The 27,188-nt window shown below is 38.0% G+C and overlaps 1 protein-coding gene across 1 annotated transcript; it reads left to right on the top strand.

Moving 5' to 3' along the window:
* Window positions 1-12,512: 12,512 nt before the first annotated feature.
* Window positions 12,513-15,698, top strand: LOC131998105 (uncharacterized). The gene is made up of 2 exons (XM_059370276.1): window positions 12,513-13,487; window positions 15,607-15,698. The coding sequence occupies exons 1-2, from the start codon at window positions 12,868-12,870 to the stop codon at window positions 15,626-15,628; spliced, it is 642 nt and encodes a 213-aa protein (XP_059226259.1). The 5' UTR covers window positions 12,513-12,867; the 3' UTR covers window positions 15,629-15,698.
* Window positions 15,699-27,188: the final 11,490 nt, after the last annotated feature.

Below are 27,188 nucleotides of genomic sequence, written 5' to 3'. Positions count from 1 at the left end.
TTGTCGTCATTCGGCTAAATTAATAAATTATTTCCCTGTAGACTCTCAAATTCGCTTACATCGGTGTGATATTCTAGCCGTCCGTCTGTCTGTCGAAAGCACGCTAACTTTCGAAGGAGTTAATCTAGCCGCTTGAAATTTTGCACAAATACTTTTTATAGGTGTAGGTCAGTTGGGATTGTAAATGGGCCATATCGGTCCTTGTTTTGATATAGCTGCCATATAAACCGATTATGGGTCTTGACTTCTTAAGCCTCTTGAGATTTTGCACGTGGTGTTTTGGTATCACTTCCAACAACTCCGCTAAGTATGGTTTAAATCGGCCCATGTTTTGATATAGCTGACATATAAACCGATCTTGGGTCTTGACTTCGTGAGCCAATAGAGAACGCAATTCTCATCTAATTTTTTTTGGTATGACTTCCAATATTTGTGTTAAGTATGGCGCAAATCGGTTCAAAACCTGATATAGCTGCCATTAAAACCCAATCTGGGATCTTGACTTTTTGAGCCTCTGGACGGCGCAATTCTCATACGATTTGGCAGAAATTTTGTACAACGGCTTCTCTCATGACTTTCAACATACGCGTCCAATATGGTCTGAATCGATCAATAGCTTGATAAAGCTTCCATATAAACCGATCTTCCGATTTTCCTTCTTGAGTCCATACAAGGCGCAATTCTTATCCGAATGAACTGAAATATTACACAATGACTTCTACAATGTTCAGCATTCAATTAATTTATGGTCCGAATCAGACTATAACTTGATATAAAGGGTGATTTTTTTGAGGTTAGGATTTTCATGCATTAGTCTGTCAAATCACGTGGGATTTCAGACATTGTGTCAAAGAGAAAGATGCTCAGTATGCTTTGACATTTCATCATGAATAGACTTACTAACGAGCAACGAGCAACGATCTGAAACATGTACAGCATGGATGTCGAAAAGCCTAACATAAGTCACTGTGTCAAATTTCAGTTAAATAGGATTATAAATGCCCCTTTTTTGGTGCCAAGACCTTAAATTGAGATATCGGTCAATATGGCAGCTATATGCAAATTTTGATCGATCTAGACCAAATTGCAGAAATATGCGGAGGGGCTTTACTTAACTCTCTGTCCAAAATTTCGGCAACATCGGACTATAAATGCGCCTTTTGAGGGCCCAAAACCGTTAATCGTGAGATATGGCAGCGATATCCAAATCTAGTCCAATCAGGGCCAAATTGCAGATGTATGTCGAAGGACCTAAGACAACTCATTGTCCCAAATTTCAGCAAAATCGGATAATAAATGTGGCTTTTATGGGTCTAAGACCCTAAATCGGAGGATCGGTCTATATGGCAGCTATATCCAAATCTGGACGAATCTGGGCCAAATTGAGGAACGATATCGAAGGGCTAAATTTCAGCGAAATCGGAAAATAAATGTGGCTTTTATAGGCCAAAGTCCCTATATCGGAGGATCGGTCTATATGGGGGCTATATCGAGATATAGCCCATCTTCGAACTGCTTATGAACAAAAAAAAAAGAATCTGTGCAAAGTTTCAGCTCAATATCTCTATTTTAAAAGACTGTAGCGTGATTTCAACAGACAGAAGGACGGACATGTCTAGATCGTCTTAGATTTTTACGCTGATCAAGAATATATATACTTTATAGGGTCGGAAATGGATATTTCGATGTGTTGCAATCGGAATGACAAAATGAATATACCGCCATCCTTCGGTGGTGGATATAAAAATATATTAGTTTCATGCTCAACTTTCAAGTGCCTTTCATTTGAGTTCCATATTGCATGCCCGGTCTTTATGCCCGTTTTTGAGGATTTTTTGGAGAATGAGGACCCTAATATTTTGTGAAACAAATTTTAATACCATATTCGTATTCTACACGCCAATAACTTTTATTTGAGTTCCATGTTGCCATTATCGGCCAATACGGCTGTTAAATGGGGATTCAGGACGGGTCGGTAATTTTCAATTTCAAATTCGTACTCTACTCCCAAATATCTTCCATTTGAGTCCCATATTATCCCAATAGGTCCAATTTAATTTTTGGGAGGGTACCTTTCCGATATTTACTTATCATATAGACTATTGCTACTTCCACTCCATATTCGTAATCTACTCTATAATACATTTAACTTGAGTCCCATATTGTCATAATCGTCCAATATGCCTATGTACTTGGACCCGATTTCTAATATCAAACCCGTACTGTACTCACAAATACATTTCATTTTTAAATCTCACATTGGTCTATATATTCGTTTGGGTTTCCTTTGGGTGAACTGCGGCCCCCAGATAATTGGGTCTAAATTTGGCATTATCTTCCCCAATACCTTTGCCCATTCTATATTAGTGGGTACAACAGAAATTAACGAAGTATTTAAAATATTGCCGTTGAAAGCTATAAGGCTTAATTCAATCAACCCTAAAATGATTCACACGACATATGCATGATTTTTACTAATGGAATCATAGGCAATGAAACTGGCATTCAAACCGTTTTCTGAAGTGGTTGTGATCAACAGGATTACCACACACTGGTTTATAACATCCTATCTCTTTTTGTTTCACTGAAATTTTCACAAATTGTGTAGGTTGGTCTGGAACGATACATAGGCTATATAATTTTTTTATACCCCAACAATGCCATCCAAAACCAAAAAGGGGCCCGATTGGCACAATATGGGTATTAAATGAAAGGTATTGGAGACTAGAAAGCTAATATCGTATTAAAATTTGGGTCCAAGTACCCAGCGGGCCTCCCCAATCCTAAAACTCCTCTAAACAGATATATATTAGACGTTCATGTCAATATGGGCCTCAAATGAAAAGTATTCGACAGTAGATTAGTTCCAAGCAATGGGAGCTCGCCCCACCCCCAGGTACCCCAAAGTGGGCATATTAGCCGACCATGTCTTTATGGGACTCAAATGAAAGGTATTTTGGAGTAGATTACAAATGTAACATTAATATTTGAGTTCAAATCTAGGTGGCGGTTTTCTTTCCAAAAATAATTCAAATAGGTTGATTGAACCATTACGACAATATGGGACTCAAATGAAAGGTATTAGTAGAGTAGAAAACGACTCTGATATAAAATTTTGGAGCCAAGTGTTTAGGGGTACGCCCTAAATCGCCCCCTAAACTGAACTTTAGTTCCGATTATGGCAATATGGAGCTTAAATCAAAGGTATTTGGGAGTAAAGAACGAATTTGATATATATTTTCAGAGCAAATGGCGATGGCCGGGTCAGCCTCAAAACACCCTCCAAACGGTTCATATTTTCCGACCATGGCAATATGGGGCTCATATTATAGGGATTAGGGAGTAGAGCACGAATTTGATATTCATATTTGAGTTGAAATGTCCGAGTGTCATCCCTCTCCAGAAAAGCACTTCACATTACCCTAATTTTCAAAAACACCAGATCTCGGAGATTGGCAATGCGATTCGTTCGAAATTTTTTTTCCACTCTCACATTCAAAACACAACATGGTTTGTATTGTTGGGGTTGGGAGCCTCGGGTCCGTCCAAATGGGTATGTAGACCAATCACGACAATATGGAGCTTAAACGAAAGGTGCTTGAGAGAAAAAAACGAATTTGATATCCATGCCATGTGCTTGGGGAACTGCCCCACCCGAAAACACCTCCCTATTATATAATAGGGCTATTTGATGTTTAAATTGATTACCCATTTTCGGGACAAAGTCCCTGGGGTCCATCCTACCATCAAACAGAATTTATTTATCGATCATGCTATTGTGGGGCTCATATAAAATGTATTTGAAAGTAAAGCACGAAGCGTATATTTATATTAAGGGCCAAGTGTCTCACTAAGCCGGAAATATTTACTAATACGATACGGAGAACCCAAAAGAATGGTATTTGGGAGTGGAGTAAAAATTTACCCAGGACACGAGAAGGGTCACACTTCTCACACATCAATGAAAGCTTTTCGATTCAAGTTTAAACTCTATGATAAGGGACTTTTTTATAGCCGAGTCGGAATGCGGTGCCGCAGTGTGACATCTCTTTAAAGAGAATTTTTTACATGACCATGCATGGCAAATGTTGCCAGCGTAGAGAGAGGATCACCACCGCTTTAAATATTGTCCGATGTTATTGCCAGGATTTGAACGCAGGCGTTCAGCGTTATAGGCGGACATAGGCTACAGTGGCACGAATTCGATATACACATTCAGGGCGAATCCCAACCCTAAATGATATTAGTGAGTAAAAGAAGGCGCAGCGGAGAAGGACCGGCAGCTATATCAGGTTATGGACCAATTTGAACCATAATTAGCACACTTGTTAGAAGTCATAATAAAACACGTCGTGCAAAATTTCAGGCAAATCGCATAAGAATTGCGGCCTCTAGAGGCTCACGAAGTCACGATCCAAGATCGGTTTATATGGCAGCTATATCAAAACATGGACCGATATGGCCCATTTACAATCCCAACCGACCTACACTAATAAGAAGTATTTGTGAAAAATTTCAAGCGTCTAGCTTTACTACTTCAAAAGTTAGCGTGCTTTCGACAGACAGTCGGACGGACAGACCGACAGACGGACGGACATGGTTAGATCGACATAAAATGTCATGACGATCAAGAATATATGTTGTTTATGGGGTCTCAGACGAATATTTCGGGTAATTACAAACAGAATGACGAAATTAGTATACCCCCATCCTGTGCTGGAGGGTATAAAAAATTGTAAATACATATTTTGTATGCCCCACACCATTGATAAGTAAACGGATCTACTCAGAATCAGTTACTGATTCGATTTAGCTATGACCATATTTGTGTACAAAGTACAGGTCTCAATTTGCACCCGATCCCCTTTTAATTTGACTCAGGCATTTTTATTGGCCTATAAATGAAGCCTATTGAAATTATATTTGTCGTCCGACTTGGACTAATATTGCAATAATAGCGTCATTTGTTAACCGACTCTTATGAAATCTTACGCAAAGATTTCTCTTATGGCCCTCGGCATTACTACTGAATTTAAGAGAAATCGGAAAATCTGCATCCCTGACCATGGTTCTGTTTCTGGTGATATGTTTCCCCCAGAGTAAACCGCTTCGGCGCCTTTACAGGTTCTTCTGATGGCACGAAGTTTTGACGTTGATAGTACACAGTTACTATGAGTGTTTGGAGGCCGGGTTCGTGAAATAGCAAATCCTGAATTTAAACTAATACTTAATGGAGACAAAATAAATTGGTTAGGAGATTATTCAGCAAACAATTAACTCTGCCTTAAAATTATCTTACTCGACATTTTTACCCATAAATTTTCATAAGAAGAATTTAAATCAAACATCGATTTTGTGGTTCATTTATACCCAGTTTTTGGTGATTAATGCACACCCTTGTTTAGATGGATTGGCTGAAAATAAGCAACCCAGTCTAGTATTGCCGTTGAATTTTCCCCAAGAAATTTGCAAGAATATTTGCTCCCAAAAACTTGACAATGTACCTCCTGCGTGTGTGTGTTAGTGTGTTTTAAATGCGTACGAGCACATAAGACTTATTTTAACTCTTTTTGAAATCTTCTTACGCCGAAATCGCTTATCTCCTTAGCGCAACAAATAACAATTTTTGTTCGGTTTGTTTCAAAGTGCGGGTGTTTGAGCCAGAATATTAATTCAGGTGAGTGTAAAGGATCCTTACGCCTCGCTTGTTACAACGCTCACCTGTATACCCGCTTGAGCTTCGAGCAACTTTTTAAATTGGAAAAAAGTATTAATTTCGCAAGGAGCACAACACATGCCAAGTGGAAAAGCGAAATAGAAAAGTGCTAGTTTGTACTAGAAAACTTTTTATTTTATTTGATGCAGTGCACAAGATTTGACGTCGGGGATGTGTTTAACAACATAACTGGGGTGTGGGGAACACACGGCACCACACCGTCTAATGTGGTGGTGGGAAAGTAGGAATCAAATCCACTGTTCACCCCAAAAACGTTCGCACAAAAAGTTTTGTGGTAATTTTCATAAAATATAGCCATTTTTACGCGAAAAGTTTTCAAAAATCATGCTTCAGTGCTCGAATGTATGCACACACACACCTTCTTCTACACGCTGCGTGTATAACCACTTGCCGAGGAGATGGGCCAACAACCACTAGTCCATCCGCCAAACCAATGAACCAGCAGACAAGCGGGAGGTCATGCAGACCGGGAGGAGTCTGTCTCACTCAAGGACTCGAGTCCATGAATAACATTAGCGCCCGTAGCCAAAAGGTAATGTGCAAATTTGCATCCAACATTTGAAAACCCAGTTAATTGCAAATAATTTATTAGCTTCGTGATAATAATTTATTAGCACTCGCAAGCGAACTTTTAAAATCATTCCAGTTACGTGGAAAGTAAAACACCATGCAACCGATGAAACTTATGATTTAAATAAGCGATTAGACACCAACAACATTAGTCTCAGGCCATAACATTTGTGAGGGCCTCACTATTCTAATTTAATGAGATGGTGCGGCCCCAATGATGCCACGATTTTACTTAAATAACATGTTCAAACAGAAAAAAAATGTCCCCAAAATTGTTTCAATTAAAAATGTAATTGAATCAATATTTTTTATACCCTCCACCATTGGAAGGGGGTATACTAATTTCGTCATTCTGTTTGCAACTACTGGAATTATTCGTCTGAGACCCCATAAAGTGTATATATTCTTGATCGTCGTGACTAGCCATGTCCGTCCGTCTGTCCATCCGTCCGTCCGTCTGTCTGTCGAAAGCACGCTAACTTTCGAAGGAGTTAGGCTAGCCGCTAAGTGTAGGTCGGTTGGGATTGTTAATGGGCCATATTGGTCCATGTTTTGATATAGCTTCCATATAAACCGATCTTGGGTCTTGACTTCTTGAGCCTCTAGAGGGCGCAATTCTTATCCGATTGGAATGAATTTTTCCTTTCCAATCGGTGCTAAGTATGATTCAAATCGGTCAATAACCTGATATAGCTGCCATATAAACCGATCTTGAATCTTGACTTCTTAAGTCACTAGAGTGCGTAATTCTTATCCGATTTGAATGAAGTTTTGCACGACGTATTTTGTTATGATATCTAACGACTGTGCCAAGTATGGTTCAAATCGGTCTGTAACCTGATATAGTTGTCATATAAACCAATCTGGGATCTTGACTTCTTGAGCCTCTAGAGGTCGCAATTATTATCCGATTTGCCTTAAATTTTGTACGACGGATCCTCTCATGACCATCAACATATGTGTTTATTATGGTCTGAATCGGTCTAGCCTGATACAGCTCACATATAAATCGATCTCTCTATTTTACTTCTTGAGCCCCCAAAGGGCGCAATTCTCATTCAAATTGGCTGACATTTTACACAGGTCTCCAACATATAATTTTATTTTGGTCCAAACCGGACCATATCTTGATATCGCTTTAATAGCAGAGCAAATCTTTCCTTATATCCTTTTTTGTCTAAGAATAAATGCCGGGAAAAGAACTCGACAAATGCGATCCATGGTGGAGGGTATATAAAATTCGGCCCGGCCAAACTTAGCACGCTTTTACTTGTTTGATATCCGATGGGGGGCGGACTCTCCCCTTTTCCCCAATTTTCAAAAACGCCAGATCTTAGAGATGGGTGGACCGATTTAAGCGAAATTTTGTACGCAAAACCCACCCGAACGGACATGTTTACCAATTGGGACAATATGGGTATCAAATGAAAGGTATTTAAGAGTAGATCACGAACTTGGCATACAAATTTCACCGTAAGTGGTCGGCGGGCCCTTTTACCCCAAAAACACCACCCAACAGGACACTTTCATCACTTTGGGCAATATGGGTATCAAATGGAAGGTATTTAAAAGTAGAGTAAAAATTCGATATAAAAATTTATTCCTTGGTGTTTCAAGCGCCTCCTCATCCCCCAAAATCTCTCAACAGGAGAAGAATTCGGTCCTCGGTGTCTACGGGCCTCCCCAACCTTCAAAACCCCCAAAACGGGCACGAATATCCAACGTCACAAAATGGGTATCAAATGAAAAGTCTTTGGGAGTTGACTACATATCCGGTAAAAACATTTGGCAGAGTCCGGCACCGGTCCATCCGCTAAATTCTCTTAAATAGGATGCGTAGTTTGATCGTGATAATATAGGAATTAAAAGAAAGGTCTATGACAGTACAGTTCGAACATGATGTTTATATAAGTATCCAAGTATCTGTGTCCGGTCCAGCCGTTCTGCAGTTCAGCAGGACATGAATACGACGACAATTAATGACTCAAATAAATTGTCTTATGGGTCTTAGCGTCGGGAGGACCGACCCCCTCCTCCCAATAAAAACAACACCAAACTGTCATGTAGTACGACCGAGAATACATTGTACTCAAATAAAAGGATGTGTTAGAGGGCAATCCCCTTCCCCCTATCCTACCCAAAAAAAGAAATGAAAATAATTTATGAAGGCCGATCAGGATAGAATAATAGGACAGCAATATAAGGTCTTACCCTCAAATTGGGATGGACATAGGCGGACCTTGGGATCTTTTAAAATGTAGCATCCCAATTGGTAGCTTTGAAATATGATTTTGAATGTATATAACCAATACAAAAAATATTTATTTGTGTGAATCTTAACGAGACCCTTTGCACTGAATAATAGCTTCTTTACGGTAATATTTCACAAATTAAAATCATCTCTTTCAACAACATTTCCAAATATATTCATAAACTAATCGAAACAAGTAACAGGCAAACATAAATGAAAATGAAAAAATTTTTTTTAGCAGATTTTTGTACTTAAAACAGCTTATTTTATTTGCTGATTTAGCTGACCGAAATATTTGCCAATACAGCAGCCTCGTGTTTGCTGAAACAGCAGCAATATTTGCTTTCCCATTTTCAGCAGACAAAAACTACTGTTTTGAATAACAAATTTGGTTGAGTATACCTTCAAAATGCTTCACATTATAGGGCTCAAACAAAATCGTGCTCTAGCATGATGATGATGTTATTTCAGGGTCCGCCCTCTAAACTTCCTTCAAACCATCCATACTTGCCTACTAGGCAATAAATAATAGGTATTTGATAGTAGAAAATTAATTTGATATCCAATTTTGAGGTCGTCTCACCCCATTAAAACTCCCCTAAACCAATGGCGCAGCAGAGCCGGCCCTGTCCATCTAATCCACCATGTCTTTATAAATCCTAAATTTTTCTTGACATATTGGATAAAAAATAGGAAAAGGTGGTAGAACCCAAAATTAGAAAAACTAAGAGATATCTTTCGTTATTTCAGTAGTATCTTGTTTCTTTCTTTGCCCACTAATTGATGCCAAATAGCCTAGCGGCAAACGTAAGCGCAATAGCTCGCATAGATTAAAGTCTGCTGGTTAACATTTTTATACCCTCCACCACTAATTTCGTCATTCTGTTTGTAACTACTCGCAATATTCGTCTGAGACCCCATAAAGTATATATATTCTTGATCTTCGTGACATGTCCGTCCGTCCGTCCGTCTGTCTGTCGAAAGCACGCTAACTTTCGAAGGAGTAAAGTTAGCCGCTTGAAATTTTGCACAGATACTTCTTATTAGTGTAGGTCGGTTGGTATTGTAAATGGGCCATATCGGTCCATGTTTTGATATAGCTGCCATATTAACCGATCTTGGGTCTTGACTTCTTGAGCCTCTAGAGTGCGCAATTCTTTTCCGATTGGAATGAAATTTTGCACGACGTGTTTTGTCATAATATCCAACAACTGTGCCAAGTATGGTTCAAATCTGACCATAACCTGATATAACTGCCATATAAACCGATCTTGGGTCTTGACTTCTTGAGCCTCTAGAGTGCGAAATTCTTATCCGATCATTATGAAATTTTGCACGACGTGTTTTGTTATGATATCCAACAACTGTGCCAAGTATGGTTCAAATCGGACTATAACCTGATATAGCTGCCATATAAACCGATCTTGTGTCTTGACTTCTTGATCCTCTAGAGGGCGCAATTCTTATCCGATTGGAATGAAATTTTGCACGACGTGTTTTGCTATGACTTCCAAGAACTGTGCTAAATAAGGTTCTAATCGGCCAATAACCTGATATAGCTGCCATATAAACCGATCTTGGGTCTTGAATTCTTGAGCCTCTAGAGTGCGCAATTCTTATCCGATTGGAATGACAATATGCACGACGTGTTTTGTTATGATATCCAACAACTGTGCCAAGTATGGTTCAAATCGGACTATGACCTGATATAGCTGCCATATAAACCGATCTTGGGTCATGACTTCTTGAGCCTCTAGAGTGCGCAATTCTTATCCGATGGGATTGAAATTTTGCACGACATGTTTTGTTATGATATCCAACAACTGTGCCAAGTATGGTTCAAATCGGACCATAACCTGATATAACTGCCATATGAACCGATCTTGGGTCTTGACTTCTTGAGCCTCTAGAGTGCGCAATTCTTATCCGATTGGAAAGACAATTTGCACGACGTGTTTTGTTATGATATACAACAACTGTGCCAAGTATGGTTCAAATCGGACCATAACCTGATATAGCTGCCATATAAACCGATCATGGGTCTTGACTTCTTGAGCCTCTAGAGGTCGCAATTATTATCCAATTTGCCTGAAATTTTGTATGACGGATCCTCTCATGATCATCAATATGCATGTTTATTATGGTCTGAATCGGTCTATAGCCCGATACAGCTCCCATATAAATCCATCTCTCTATGTTGCTTCTTAAGCCCCCAATGGGCGCAATTCTTATTCGAATTGGATGACATTTTACACAGGTCTCCAACATATAATTTAATTGTGGTCCAAACCGGACCATATCTTGATATAGCTCTAATAGCAGAGCAAATCTTTTCTTTTATCCTTTTTTTTTGTCTTAAAAAGAGATGTCGGGAAAAGAAGTCGACAAATACTACCCATGGTGGAGGGTATATAAGATTCGTCCCGGCCGAACTTAGCACGCTTTTATTTGTTTTTACACATTTCCCCACTTAAGGTGGGTATTAAGTTCGCGTTTCACAATGAAAATTAATATTTTTTACGATTTTTTTAAAGGTAATAGATTTTGAAGTAATCGTAAAAAACATTGGCATTTCACTGTGAAACACGAACTTAATACACAAATTTTCATTAAAGACTTTATTATTCGCAAAATCTTTTCATTGTAATAAGATTTTCTTGGAAAAAATATTAATAAGGTCAAAGCCAACAGAACTAAAAAATTTCTACTAGAATTTTCGTCCCTTGATCATTATGAGCTTCGTATCTATTGCCTTAAATACTATATTGTGAATTATTGAATTCCAAGGAAAAAACGAAATTATTTAAAATAATTATTTCAAAATGTAAATTATTTTGGGTGATCATTTCGGGGTATTTAAAATTGTGTTTCCGAGTCCTTAAAATTGTTCATTTCATTACTGATGTAATTCAAATAATTGTTAATTAAATATTACTAATTATACCCACCACCGTAGAATAGGGGGTATATTCATTTAGTCATTCCGTTTGCAACACATCGGAATATCAATTTCCGACCCTACAAAGTATATATATTTCGGATCGTCGATTAAACGATGTCCGTGTGTCTGTCCGTCTATCCATCTGTCCGTCCGTCTGTTGTAATCACTCTAGAGCCTTCAAAAATTAAGATATTGAGCTGAAATTTGGCACAGATCCACGCTGGTTAAGTTCTTGAACGGGCCAAATCGGACCATATTTGGATATAGCTGCGATATAGACCCATTTGCCGATAAAGGGTCTAATGCCCATAAAAACTTAATTTTTCATCCGATTTTGCTGAAATTTGAAACAGAGAGTAGTTTAAGGCTTCCCAAATATGGTACAGATTGGACTATATTAAGATATAGCTACCATATGGACCGATCACCCGATAAGGGGACTGAAGACCATAAAAGCTTTATTTATTACCCGATTGAAATTTGCAAAAGAGGGTTATTTTAAGCCTCCCGACATCTGACTTAAATATGGATTAGATCGGTTCATATTAAGGTATAGCTACCACATAGACCGATTTACCTATAAAAGGTCTAAGGCCCATAAAAGCTTTATTTATTTCCCGATTTCGCTGAAATTTGTAACAGTTGGTTATTTTAAGCCTCCCAACATTTGACCTAAATATGATTTAGATCGGATTATATTTAGATATAGCTGTCATATAGACCGATCTGCCGATAAAAGGTCTGAAGCCAAAAAAGCTTTATTTATTACCCGATTTCTCTGAAATCTGAAACAGTGAGTTTTTCTGAGCCTCACGATATCTTTATATGGTTCAGATCGGTTTATAATTGGATCTATCTGCCAAAAAGACCAATATTTTGTTCTACAAAATTAAATAGTGACATATATATTAGACCACTCAATGTCCATGCCGAATTTGGGTGATTAAGTTATCCAATTTTCACCGGATTGTGACGAAATGGGACTTACATATATACCTTTTTACAGTGTTGCTTACATACGGTCGGGTGTGTTACTTGTTGGTTCCCAAGTTTTCTGCCAATTTTTCGTGTCAGGCGTATCATCCATTATTGGAAATAACTCTAAGCCATAGAGCTACGTTGGAGGTTGCCGCAGTAGAGTTTGCAGCATACATTCGACTCCCGTTGTCGTTAAAAACCACATTTAAAAAATAAATTATTTTATTAAACTTTGTAATATCACTGGAAGGCGCTGGTAATACTAATACAACGAATAGCTATAAGTAAACAACAGCTGCGCTCTTCTATCAAACCACATTGTCGATAACGATCAAACAGCTGTCCGATATAATCGTTCAACGTAAAACACAGGGTGTTACGTATTAGCAAATGAATAATAAGAGAACGCTATTATCGATATCACCAGAAAACAGTCACAGTACCCCAAAAAAGTATTCACCATATCAAAAAATGAACATAAATAACCAACAAGATGTTTTTTCGTGGAGTAAGCTGGGCGATGTGTTGGATGATAAGTTGAAAGATGTGGCCAAAAAAGAGGACCTTACTGCAATCAAATATGAAGTGGAAGAACTTAAACAGGAAAATTGTAAATTGAGAGAAGATATCAAGAAACTAACAAATCGCTTAGAAACCTTAGACAGAAAATCTCGTACTACAAATATTGTGGTGAGTGGACTTAGAAGTAGAACTACATTTACGGCAAAAAAAGAATTCCTCGACATCTGCAACAACAAATTAAACATCGTAGTTAACATATCGTACGCTAGAATGTTATCTTCAGGAAAATCGTTCGTATTTACACTGGACACCAATTCCCAAGTGCAAAATATTTTAAATACGAAAGAAAAATTGCATGGCCAATTTATATATATACAAAAGGATTATACTGCTGTCGAACAGTCTACCAGATACAACCTGCGTCAAGTTGGCAAAATCGTATCCCAGCATAAAAAAGACGTTAAAGTTAGGTTAGGAGAGTTCTGTCTCTTCTTGAATGATAAAAGATATTGCTGGGCCGACGGAAAAATACTAGCTCCAACTTTAAGTGATGCCAAATTTCTGAGCAACATTCTTGTTGATAACGGTAGTCCCATTGAGGTTTATTGCAACAATGCTGAAAATGTTACCCTTAATGTTCCCCCATCATCGCAATAGCAATTTGATTCGTGCCATTTGTTATCATATAATGTTTCAAATCTCGAAAGTTCTTTAAATTATGGAAATTTTATAACCTACCTTAATAATTTTGATATTTTCTTTCTCTTTGAAACACATGTATTACCCAATAAACAAACGTATCTCTCGTCTTATTTACAAAACTACTATTTGCAGTGGCAGGACGCAACTAAAGTGAATAGATTTGGGCGTGCCAGTGGTGGATGTCTTTTCGGCTTCAAAAAAGAAATTAAAAAGAAATACAAATTAAATTTTATCGTCTCTGATTCTCAGTACACAATGCTGTCAGCTAGTCTAGATGGAAATATATTTTATTTTATACCTACGTATTTGAACTGTACGCGTTGGAAGGTGGATGTAGAAAGGTTTGGTTCTTTTTTGGAAGACCTTAACCCAACGAATTTTTGTATAATGGGTGATATGAATGCAAGAATAGGCGAAGAACAGGTTCTAGATTACAACATTGTTAAAGATTGTCCCCACATTAGCTATTCTAGACGCTCCAAAGACAGAAACGTTAATACCCAGGGAAGGAATCTCCTACGTATTGTTGATGACATAGGCGGTATTATCATAAATGGCAGAACTTTAGAGGATATAGATGGGGAGTTTACTTTTTGTGGTGCAATGGGTAGTTCTGTCATAGATTACTGCATAAGTTCGGCGAGTTTTCTGTCATATATTGACAAGTTCAAGGTGGCCACTGAACCCTTTTCTGATCACATGCCCTTATGCTTAGATATTAAGATTCCGAAAAGTTCGACAGAAACTACTCAACAGCCTATACAGAAGCTACACTGGGATGAAAGGCATAGATCTCAATACAATCACAACTTAAGTTTACTTGCAGAGCCAGTAAATGATTGCGTCTTTTTATCGTCAGAGGATTTGGTTGAGAACATTAAAAATAAAATTAGGCGGGCTCAGGTAAAGAAGACCAATAGAACATTTTTTGAGCCTAAGCAGAAGTGGTTCGATTGGACGTGCTTTCGTTTAAGATCCAATATGCATAAAAATTTAAAGATATACAGAAAGTCACACACTGTTATCAACAGAAGGCGTTATTATTCATCCAGATCTAAGTTTCATAGAATGTGTAACGAGAAGAAACTGCAATATTTCAATGGCAACCTCAGAGAACTAGATACTGTTTCCTGCAGCAAGGATTGGTGGAATCTGGCAAATTCTCTGAATAAACGTAATGTTAAGGGTAGAGGAAATCTAGACGCAGATGATTTCTTAGCACACTTTAACTCTTTACTAGTTAACGAAGATAATTCCAAAATTATCAGCTGGTGTATACCGTTTCATGTAGACCCACTTTTAGACTCCCCTTTTGAATTTTGTGAGCTACTCTCCGTTTTAAAAGGACTTAAATCGAATAAGGCCCCTGGGAACGATGGTATACCTTACGAATTTTATAAATTTGCTCCTCGCCGTTTTCTGCAAGAAATACTTGTAGTATTTAATAAGATATTCCTCCATGAAAATGTTCCTACTTCCTTCAAGAAGTCAATATTGATACCTCTATTTAAGAAAGGTGATATAAACTTGGCGTCAAATTATAGAGGTTTGTCACTTCTGGATACTATCGGAAAAATTTTTAACTCTGTTCTGCTAAACCGTATAACATTTTGGCTGACGAGACACGATGTTTTAAATGAATTTCAGGCTGGATTTAGAAGAGAGTATTCTACTATAGATAATATATTTAACCTCGTGAATATTGTTTCTTTGAACCAGCTACAAGGCAAAATTACATATGCGTTTTTTGTCGATTTCTCTTCTGCATTTGATTTGATTCCCAGAAACAGCCTTTTTTATAAACTATCTAGTCAGGGTCTATCTACGAAACTTGTAACTATATTAAGAATGCTGTATGATGGCACAGAAAGTAGAGTATGGGATGGAAGTACGTTCTCTGAATACTTTCCTGTTGAATCTGGTGTGAAACAGGGCTGTATTCTCAGTCCTGTACTCTTTTCGTTATACGTGAATGACCTTCCCTATATATTGCCTGGTGGTGTAAGAGTAGCGGACACTACGGTCAAAGTCTTATTATACGCCGATGACATTGTGCTATTATCTGACTCTCCATTGGGCTTACAAGAGATGATTTATGAACTTGAGAGGTACTGTTTGTTGTGGAGCTTGAAAGTAAACCTTTCTAAATCGAAAATTCTTGTTTTTCGTAGAGGTTCTAGAATCTCTTCGAATTTAAGGTGGTGCTTTGGAAATCAGAATATTGAAATTGTTAATAGTTACACATACCTGGGCGTTGAAATAACTTACAATTTGTCATTTAGAAAACACTTACAGAAGAAGCTTGCGGATTCCAAACTGGCCATAAATAGCACATGGTCGAAGTATATAAGTCACCCTAGTATTGCTAAAACTAATAAGATGAAGATATTCGATGCATGTTCCAGATCTATAATGTTTTACGCTGCACAGGTTTGGGGTTACACAAGGTTTGATGATGTAGAGAAGCTCTTTCGCTTTTTTACTAAGAAAATGCTTTATTTGCCTAATAATACACCAAATTACATGTTGTATCTAGAAACTGGATTTTCTTCTATGTTTTGTAACACTCTTAGAATCCATTTTAACTACATTAATAGAATATTGCGACTTAGCTCTCACCGCTTGCCCCGCTTGCTGGCGGAGAAAATCATAGAATTGAATGCATTATGGGCAAAAGAATGGTCAAATATTTGCCAAACCCTACAATATATTCCTGCTAATGCTACAAATCCGATATGCATGTATTCAGACAAAATAGTAGAATTACTGAGAATTCAAGAACAACGTGAATTTGAATCAGATGCAAGAAATTCACAGTTCCACGATCTTTATTCTGTGCTTGAGTATAATATAATTCCATTTCATACTGCTGACTTATCTTCACGAGCTACTAGCTTAATCATTAAAGCTAGAGGTGGTTTACTCGACCTTAACTCGAGATCATTCAGAAGTAACACCCATGGCACTTGTTCTATGTGTAATACAGATCAAGATGAAAATACACTTCACTTTATTGGCGCCTGCCCACTATACAGAGAATTTAGAAAAAGTTATTTCGGAAAATATTCCCTTAATGAGTCCGAAGTATTAAATATATTAAATGGCACGAATAACTCATCACTATATAAATACATAGAAAATTGTACTAAGTATAGAAAATTAATTATTAATGAATTCAGTTTTTAATAACCAAAATGAAAAAAGAAAAAGCAAGAAACATATAGAAACAAACAACAATTTAGTGATAAGCATTGTATTACGGCTAACAGCATTTTTGCTAAGCCTAACATAGATTGTATTTAAGAACTTTATGAAATACTATTCTTGAATTGTAATTTGAATTCAATCTATTAATAAATAATAAATAATAATAAATAAAATAATAATATACCTTTTTACCTTAATGCCTTTTTACTTGTTTTTCGTTGGAAAAGTTTTTCAAACTAACAAGCAAAATATTAAATTTATTGCCAATTAATTCCAATTCCAATTAAAATAATAAAACGAGAATTGAGAGAAAAATCATGTAGATTTATGTCTAAGAAAAAATTTTTTTTGCATGACAGAAAAAATGACATTGCGATTCGGTCTTTAAAATAAGTTGCATGAACCCATTCGACGAAAAATACCCAGGCAGAGAGTTGCGTTAGGAAAATTCTAGCTCGATTTTGGAAAGAGGTATCTTAATGCAATTTGGATTGTCGTAAAGTGGACGACTGAAAGCAGTTAAAATTATTTTAATAATTTTTCCCGTAATTTTTTTGGGAAAAATTGGTTTATCGAATCAAACCAAACCAATCAAACAATAAAATTTCCCAACATTTTTATGAGTGATATTTGAGGAATTCGTTTTAATGTTTTGTTGCATTTGATGTTTTCTATATTAAAAAACTAGCTGACGCGGGCCCGCTCCGCTGCGCCTTCTATTACTTTATATGGAACAAAAGTTTCCTTGGAATATTTATTTTTGACAATTAAAGATATTTTAGTAAAATACCATGCTACGAAAATAGTATACTATATCGCTTGACTAACAGTTTAACAATATAAGTGCCATTATCTGAATCCCATATGATCTTTATTGATTTACGAATTTAAGTTTGGATGTAAGGTGTACTCCATTCTTAAAATACGTATTCTACTCCCTAATACCTTTATTTGAGCCCCATATTGCGATGGTCACTAAAAAATTGGTGTTTGGTGAAAATGGGTATCAATTCTTGCTCTACCCCCCAATACCTTTCATTTTAGCTCCACATTGACATGGTCGGTAAATATGCCCGATTTAGATGTATTTTGGCGATTGGGGTGGTCCCCAAACACTAAACCCGGAAAATATATCAGCAACGTACTCTATTCTCATATATCTTTATATATAATTTATTTGAACCCCATATTGCCAATGCCCTCAAAATTGGATATCATATTCGTTTTCTAATCTCTCCTTATTGCAAAAGTCAGCAAATATGTCCGGCTTGGGGTATTAGACCTAAAAACTATGAATATTTAGTTCCACTCTCTTTAAGTCCCAAATTATCTTGGTAAGCAAATACGTCTTATTTGGGGGTTGTTATGGTGGTTGACGTCCGCTAGACAGTTGGCCCCTAATGTTGATATCAGATACGTGGTCTTCTCCCACATGCCTTTCATTTCAGCCCCATATTTCCATAGTCGACAAACATGACCGACTTGGGGGTGTTTTGGGGGAAGGGCGGCCAATCAGTGAGTTGGCCTTGAAAATATATATCGGATTCGTGTTCCACTTTATAAACCCTCTTATTTAATATTTGGGTGGTGTTGTGGGGGTGGGATGGCCCCATATACACTTTTCCAAATATTGATATCAAATTCGTGCTTTACTCCCAAAGACCTTTCATTTGAGCCCCATATTGCTATGGTCGAAAATTTTTCTTCTTTGGGGGATGTTTTTGGGGAGAGGCGGACCACCAAACACATGGTCCCATAGTTGGATATCAGATATTCGCATTCCACATTCAAATACCTTTTATTTAAGCCCCATATTCACATGGTCGGTAAATAAGTCCTGTTTGGGGTGTTTTGGGAAAGGGGTGGACCTCCAGAAACGTGGTCCCACATTTGGATATCAGATTCGTATTCTACTCGCAAATACCTTTCAGTTGAGTCTCATATTGCCATGGTCGGTAAATATGTCCAATTTAGGGGTGTTTTGGGGCTTGGGGTCGTCCTAGCACTTGGTCCGACAATTGGATATCAGATACGTTTTCTTATCCTAAATACCTTTCATTTGAGTCCCATATTGTCGTGATTGGTCTAAATATATGTTTGGTAGGTTTGAAGGTGGGGCAGCCCCCCTAGGTACCCCATCCGAAATTTGGATACCAAATTTTTCTTTTTAGGGTACTATATAAGAGCACACAAAATTTCGCTTAAATCGCAGCACCCATCTCCGAGATCTGACGTTTCTGAAAATTAGGGTAAGGGGGAGGGTCCGCCCCCCCTTCAGATATCAAAAAATGTAGTACCCTATTTTCACCATGGAGTCATTATGCACCATCTGTGAAAGTTTCAAGAAAATCGGTTCAGCCGTTTCTGAGTCTATAAGGAACACACAAACATACAATCAAACACAAATTGATTTTTATATATAAGATAAACTTAAGGCAATAGTCCTACTACTTTTGACAGCAGGTGTGCTTTTATGCCAAAATCATTAAATCCAGCTGTCTTCGCTAAACGGTCATAAAATATTAAGAAAATGTTTTTATGTTGTAGAGGCTTAGGAAATAAAAAGAGTTTTTATTTGAACATTTTTGAAATTCAAATTTTTTAAAAAATAGAAATTTTTTAAATTATTTTTGTATAAAATGTCATCAAAATCGGACAACAGAATCGAGGGTCGTGTGTAATTAGTTAAAATGTTGTCTTAAAAAATATTTATTGAAATATGTCTATAGAAACAATTTTAGGAAAATATTCTTTGGGCCAGATAAGCATAATAAAATAAAAAAGACTTCAAAAGTGTGTATGCAACATGTAGTGTCGCAAAATACAAAATGATAATGAAATGTTGATCCTTCAGTCCTTAAAAAAATTGATTAAAATTTAGTCTTTAGAAAAACTGTTAATGAAATAATTTTTTTTTTATAAAAATTTTGTCATTAGAAAAATTAAATTAAAATGTCGTTAGAAACGATTTGTTTTCTTGTTTTTTGTTGAACTGTTTTTTTTTTCACAGTTCTTTTTGTTGTCTATGCGCTCAAGATCGGTCCCGAGGGACCCCACCCCCTTCTGGCTACGTCCCTGGAAGTAGAATACAAACATGATACAAAAAATTTGGTGAAGTGTCTGAGGACCGTTCCACTCCATGTGTGTTTTTGTACTAAACGATATTTAAAGGGTCTCAAACAAAAAGGCTTGATAGTAAAGCACGAATGTCGTATAAATGTTTGGGGCAAAGTATATGGTTGGCAGTCAACTCCAAAAGAAAATCATCAAGAAAAGGCAAAAGTCCGGAGGTGCCAACTTTATTTTACCCCACACCCCATAAGTACAAAATGGGGGCGATATATAATTCTGAAAAAAATTTGATGGACCTCGGCGGAGGTTTTCAGATGGGTTATTGAAGTACGATTTAAATTGGATCATAATGTCATATAAACCGATCTTGGATTTTGACTTCTTGAGCCAATAGACCGCGCAATTCTCATCCGATTTTTCTGAAATTTTGCACGAGGTGTTTTGTTCTGACTTCCAATAACTATGCTTAGTATGGCGTAAATCGGTATAGAACATGATATAGCTGCCATATAAACCGATCTGGGATATTGATTTCTTGAACCTCTAAAGGGCGTACTTTTCATCCGATTTGGCTGAAATTTTGTGCAAGGGCTTCTCTCATGACCTTCAACATACGTGTCTAATATGGTCTGAATCGATCAATAGCTTGATACAGCTCCCGATTTTGCTTCTTGATCCTTGAATCGGACTATAACTTGATATAGCTTCTCCTCCGTCCTTATTCCTTATTTTTTGTTTGCCTAAAATCTCTATACTGCGCGAAGAACTCGACAGATGCGAAACTTGGTGGAGGGTATATAAGATTCGGCCCGGCCGAACTTAGCACGCTCTTACTTGTTTTATTTCTGTTATTAGAGCGCGGGACAACGAATGTTATGCTTAAAAATAAATTGTTTATACAATGTTGACATTTAACAAATTATCTTTATCTAGAGGCCCTTCTTTTGCTGGGCCTTATGCTATTATCATTGAAAGCTTCGAATTCATCATCAACTTCGAAAGTATGTTTTAGGACTACAAGTCTTGTGTGTGTGTGTGTGTGTGTGTGGGATTGGCGTTACCCTATTTCGAAAATGTAAGCGTTGAACTTTGTAAACCATAAAACATACAAGTTGGGTAAACGTCGAAGCTGGGGGCTTGAATGCTGTTGCGGTAGAGTGGAGTCAAACAGGGCGGGCTTATGTTGAGTCCAATCGAATTCCACTTGACTTGATGTAAACAATTTAGCAGTATCGCAAATAATGAATTTCTGTTTGTCTGGCGCTCTTGTTTTAAACGGCTCTAGAGCCGATGCCAACAATAATTTTGTTCAAGCAATGGAACACATTAGTTTGACTCTAGCGAGTTGTTTCGGAAAGGAATACGGAAATGGCATAAAGCACAGCATTTATGCCAAAGCAATCCTTGACTACTGATAAAACTTCCATTTATGACGGGGGGATATGGAGACGGTAGTGCCAAGAGGCACATTCTAGCTACACTCGTAACAACACTTTTCTCGTTGTTACCATTTCTCCCACATACGAATGACAAACAATTGCTCATGGTCTTGCATGGATAGTGGGAGACTGGGATTTCCAATGCTAAGGCGCATTTCCGTCTCTTGGCCCTCTTGAAATGATTTCGATTTTCCGTGCCACATACAATTCCATTTTCACAGTCAACACTTAGCATAAAACGCCCTCCACATATGCATAGAACTTGTGCGAAGAACATCCGCATCGTTTATTGTTCGCTCCAGCAAGAGTTTTCTTGCTGCTGTGCCAACCGCGCTCGAAACTCTAACCATTTTAATTTATTATTTCGATCTATGGTCGCTGTTTATTGCAAATAGATTATGTTGCGCCAGAAAAAAAATAAAGTTTTAATAAAACAACATCTACAGCCGCAAGTGAACCCGTACCAGTTGCGGGGAACACAAACCAGAGAAATACAGGAAAAACGTATATAGTATGTATGTACATAGCCCTAAAGCTGCGTAACAACCGAATACGCTGCTGGATGCCACTCGATATTGCATATCTAGTCCCCATATTCCTTGGTTCAACTTGAGTCCGTTTCCATTTAAACTAATTAATGGCTTCGCTACAGATGGTCAGGATATGTGCAAAGGACATGGATATGTATTCACAGACTCACTCATACCACAAATATCCTCATATTTATGAGTGCTGACTGCATATGTACTCGTTTGCATGAAACAGAAGCCAAAAGTTAAGATTGTGGAACAAGGGAGTGGCAGGCTCTAGCTATTGCACTGGCCATGCAAAACTTTGAATGTAGTTGCAGCTGTGTGTTTCAAGAAAAAAATTAGTTTAAATGAAGAAATAAACGATTTTATAGCGAGAAATATAGCAGAGAATTGATTAACGTATTCTATCTATAGCGGTATATAGTGTATTATGTCACTTATTTTGTAACACTTTCTGCTGAGTGCCAGGCATCATTACTGAACTAACATATCGCAGATATTCCATTAGGTTAGGTAAGACTGACAATCCTTTACAAACTCACTTCGACAATTTTAGTCCTTTGTGAGACCACAAAGATATTGTACTAAGAACTGTTGGAACTTCTTTCGCATTAATTAGACCTTCCGGATTGAACAGGTCACCTACTGCTTATATATAACTTAGGTAGCTATTTATTCTTTCCCAAGCTTTCAAAAATAAAATTTCATTTGGACTTTACTTTGGTTAACTACCACTATAAACCCATTTTTAAACTCCTTGATATAGCAAGAACACTGACTTCGTTGTTTCGATTGTAACTCATGGATATATTGATCTTAGACTCAACAATGTATATGATGTGTGATTTTTTGTGATTTCAGTTTTTGATAATTGTGTCCAAACGCTATCTATAAAAGTGAAAAGTGTTCAGTATACCCTGCCATTAAAGTCAAAAGTATGGTTCAAATCGGTCCATAACCTGATATAGCTGTCATATAAACCGGTCATGGGTCTTGACTTCTTGAGCCTCTATAGTGCGCAATTCTTATCCGATTGGAATGACATTTTGCACGTAGTATTTTGTTATGATATCCAACATCTGTGACAAGTACAGTTCAAAATCGGTTCATAACCTGACATATCTCTCATATTAATAGATCTGGGGACTTGACTTCTTGAGCTTCTAGAGGACGCAATTCCTATCCGATTTGGCTGAAATTTTGCATGACGTATTTAATTTTTACTTTCAACAACTGTGTCAAATAAGGTTCCAATCGGTTCCTAACCTGATATAGCTGCCATATAACCCGATCTGGGATCTTGACTTCTTGAGCCTCTAGAGGTCGCAATTATTATCCGATTTGCCTGAAATTTTGTACGACGGATCCTCTCATGACCATCAACATACGTGTTTATTATGGTCTGAATCGGTCTATATCCCGATACAGCTCCCATATAAATTGATCTCTCTATTTACTTCTTGAGCCCCCATATTACATAGGTCTCCAACATATAATTTAATTGTGGTCCAAACCGGACCATATCTTGATATCGCTCTAATAGCGGAGCAAATCTTTTCTTATATCCTTTCTTTGCCCAAGAAGAGATGCCGGGAAATGAACTCGACAAATGCGATCCATGGTGGAGAGTATATAAGATTCGGCCCGGCCGAACTTAGCACGCTTTTACTTGTTCTAGATTACATTTTAATTTTTAGAGCGCACAACAAGGCATGAAGTTCCGGGCCGATCTTTGTATACCCATCACCTCGGTTATATATGTTAACCACCTCTCGTCATAGTCCGGAGAAAAATCATTTCTGAACCCATTGCAGCTATATTGAAATATTTGGACCAAACTCGGCATGGACATCGAGTGGTCTAATATAGGTTTTTGTGCCATAATTAAGCGAAATCGGGAAATAAATTAGCCTTTTATTGGCCCAAGGCCCTTAGTCGGGTGATCAATCTATATGACAGCCAAATATAGCCTGGAAACATTGTGCCATATTTCAGTAAAATCGGATAATACATTTGGCTTTAATGGGCCTAAAAGCTTAAGTGACAGATCGGTCTAATGGGAGCTATATCACGATATAGCCCAATAAAGTCCATCGTCGAACTTAACGTGCCTATGGACAAAAAAAGAATCTGTGCAATGTGTCAGCTTGTTAACCTCGTTTGTAAAGCCTGTAGTGGTATTGCAACAGACAGACATTGTTGTTGTAGCAGTTTGTTGTGTAGTATCTTTCGTCTGATTGATTCTGATGAACGTCCAAAGGGATCTGGGTCTGAGACGAGTGGGTCTGGCTGGACAGTTAACCAGGTGATGTGTGTCGATCGGTCCTTGGTCACAATCGGGACATACATCTTGCACGTTGGCATCAATCCTTGCTCTGTAGGAGTTGAGGCGGCTGCATCTGCCGGATCTTAATTGAGCCAGAACTCTGGTTTGCCGGGGGAGGTCAATTTCTTCAGATGCAATGGGTGGCGGTCGTTCTCCAAGGACTACATTCACCCGGTAGCTTTTTACCGAATCTGGAACAGTGTCGGCATGAATGTTGTCTAGACCCGCTTGATATACCGCTTCATCTATAGGTTCTCTCTTGTAGCGCTGAACCTCACGCTCTAGATCATGGAGATCTACTTAAAGCTTCTGGGCATAGATACCTATCCACAAGATGATGATTAGGATAGCCTCTGCGATAACAGCCCAAAAGGTATGGCTTAGAAAGCATGTAGTAATGTCTTCGCACTGGTAGGATCTTTGTTTCCTGATGGAGGTGGTCCAAATGAGAACTGAGAAGACAGCCCGTCGCAGTTCGAAGGGCTGCATTCTGACAGATCTGAATATTATTCCATGACACGCACAGAGCTGACGTGACCACACTGGGGATGCATAACTTACCACAAACCGACCAACTGCTTTGTACGTGGTAGTTAATGTCACACTGCATTAACTTGGTGAACAGGGTTTCTTTGTCAGCAACCCAAGTGCTGCCGGCAAGTGACTTGAGCACCTTTTTTCTTCTTTTGACTTTATCGCAAATATCTGTGGCATGTGAAGAGAATGCATTCTTGAAATGCAAAATATCAGTGATTTCCCTTTTAAATACAAAATTTCAATGATCTTTTATTCAAAAACAAAATTTAAATAAATTTTAACAAAATTTTTACTGAGGACAAAATAAAAAAAAAATTTATAAAAACAAAGTTTCGTTACTGGCAACCTTTAAACTATCAGCATATTTTCCGATTAGACAGACAGTGACTTGTCATGACAGACTGAGACGTCTGTTCTAGACATCGACAGCAGAGCGGGATACCTCTTCAAATCTAGATTTTGACACATAGTTATGCTGCATAATGCTCACAATTTATCTTACATGTCGCTAGAGGCATACCCACATATTCCAGTTTCCCTTTCATGTGTAGAGTAGTTCTTAGTCTCGCAAGCTCATCCGCTTTCCAATTCCCTAGGATATCTCTGTGGTCCTGCATCCAGAACAGGGGAATTTTGAACTGTTCAGCCATCTCCTTTAGAGATCTGCGACAGCAGAGGGCGATTTTCATGTTCAGAATTTGATGGCTGCCTGTCTGTCTGAGAAGATATTTATGCCAATCGTCGTAATGACATTATATCTTAGCCATTCCATCACTTCCTTAATTGCAAGGATCCCCGATTGATATACACTGTAGTGGTCGGGTAACCATTTCGATATGACCAATTCAAGTTTTTCAGAGTACACCCCAAAGCCCAACTGGTCGTCTAACTTGGAACTATCAGTGTAGAAGTCTATGTAACATCTTTTGCCAGGGATATCGTAGTTCCAATCGGTTCTATCAGGAATAGTATTACAGTACTTTTTACAAAAAAAAAAGCGGCTTAGGTAGTGTGTAATCCACACTTCCTGGAACATGGGACATTATATTAAGGAAAACACAATGTCCGTAGCCGCCACATGACCAAAGAGAAAGCTCCCTTAGCCTCACGGCAGAGGTCGCTACAATTTGTTTAGCCACAATGTTCAGAAGCATTAGATGTTGTATTAAATTCAGTGCATCAGATAGTGTCGTTGTCAGTAAAGCTGTGATGCCGTCCTTTAGATCCAGATGATTATTGAACAATAGGTGGACTTTTGAAGCGCCGTCCACCAGACCACAACACCATATAGCTTTATAGGTCTGACAACTGCAGTATATACCCAGTGCATGACGCGCGGTCTAAACCCCCAACTTCTGTCAATGGCTCTCTTACAGGTGTATAGGGCAAGAGTTGCCTTTCTTGCCCTTTCCAAAAAGTTGTATTTGAAGAATTTCTTGCATGGGTAACTATCTCCTGCTGAAAAAAACTATTGAACTTCCGTTTTGCACGGATTTACACCTAGACAACTTTCGGTAGCCCAACTCGTTGTTCCACGTAGAGATTCCTGAAGTATATCTCTTAGAGTGCTGGGAAACTTCCTCGATCACTTTTACACCTTTTTCTTCCAGAGACAATAATATATTGTTAATGGCTATGTTCCAAAGTAGAGGAGACATAACACATCCTTGAGGGGTTCCTCTGCTGACCCATCTTTTTGGTTCCATATGATCTTTACTGGTCTACGAATTTAAGTTTGGATGAAAGGTGTACTCCATTCTTAAAATACTTCATTTCAGCCCGATATTCTCATGTTATCTGATTTAGGGGTGTTTTCGGGGGTGAGGTGGTACCCCAGATTCTTGGCCCTGAAAAAATATCAGCATCGTGCTCTTCTCTCAAGTACCATTTATTTAAACCCCATATTGGCATTGGTTTAGTTTAGTTTATATGAAGAGGCGTCCCCCAAACACATGGCCGCGAAATTGGTTATTATATACCTCAAATACCTTTCATTTGAGCCACATATTGGCATGGTCGAAAAATGTTTACGGATTCGTGTTCCACTTTAAAAACCCTCTTATTTGAGCCTCATATTGCAATGGTCAGCAAATACATTCTATTTGGGTGCTGTTGTGGGGTTGGCGTTGCACCATAGTCACTTTTCCCGAATATTGATATTAAAGTTGTGCTTTACTCCCAAATACCTTTCATTTGAGCCCCATATTGCTATGGTCGTAAATTTCTCCTCTTTGGGGATGTTTCAGTGAGAGGCGGCCCCCCAAACACTTGGTCCCATATTTGGATATCAGATACGTATTCTACATTCAAATACCTTTATTAAGCCCCATATTTCCATGGTCAGTAAATAAGTCCTGTTTGGTGAGAGTTTTG

Source organism: Stomoxys calcitrans, chromosome 5, assembly GCF_963082655.1.
Source record: "Stomoxys calcitrans chromosome 5, idStoCalc2.1, whole genome shotgun sequence".
NCBI lineage: Eukaryota > Metazoa > Arthropoda > Insecta > Diptera > Muscidae > Stomoxys > Stomoxys calcitrans.
The sequence above is the reverse complement of the archived record's forward strand: the minus strand, read 5'-3'. Positions and strand labels throughout refer to the sequence as shown.

Excerpts from the sequence above, each read along its gene's own strand:
- LOC131998105 (XM_059370276.1), top strand. The coding sequence starts at position 12,868 with ATGAATAATAAGAGAACGCTATTATCGATATCACCAGAAAACAGTCAC. Across the intron at positions 13,488-15,606 it reads AGGTTAGGAGAGTTCTGTCT|TTTCCTGTTGAATCTGGTGT; the intron begins CTTCTTGAATGA and ends TTCTCTGAATAC.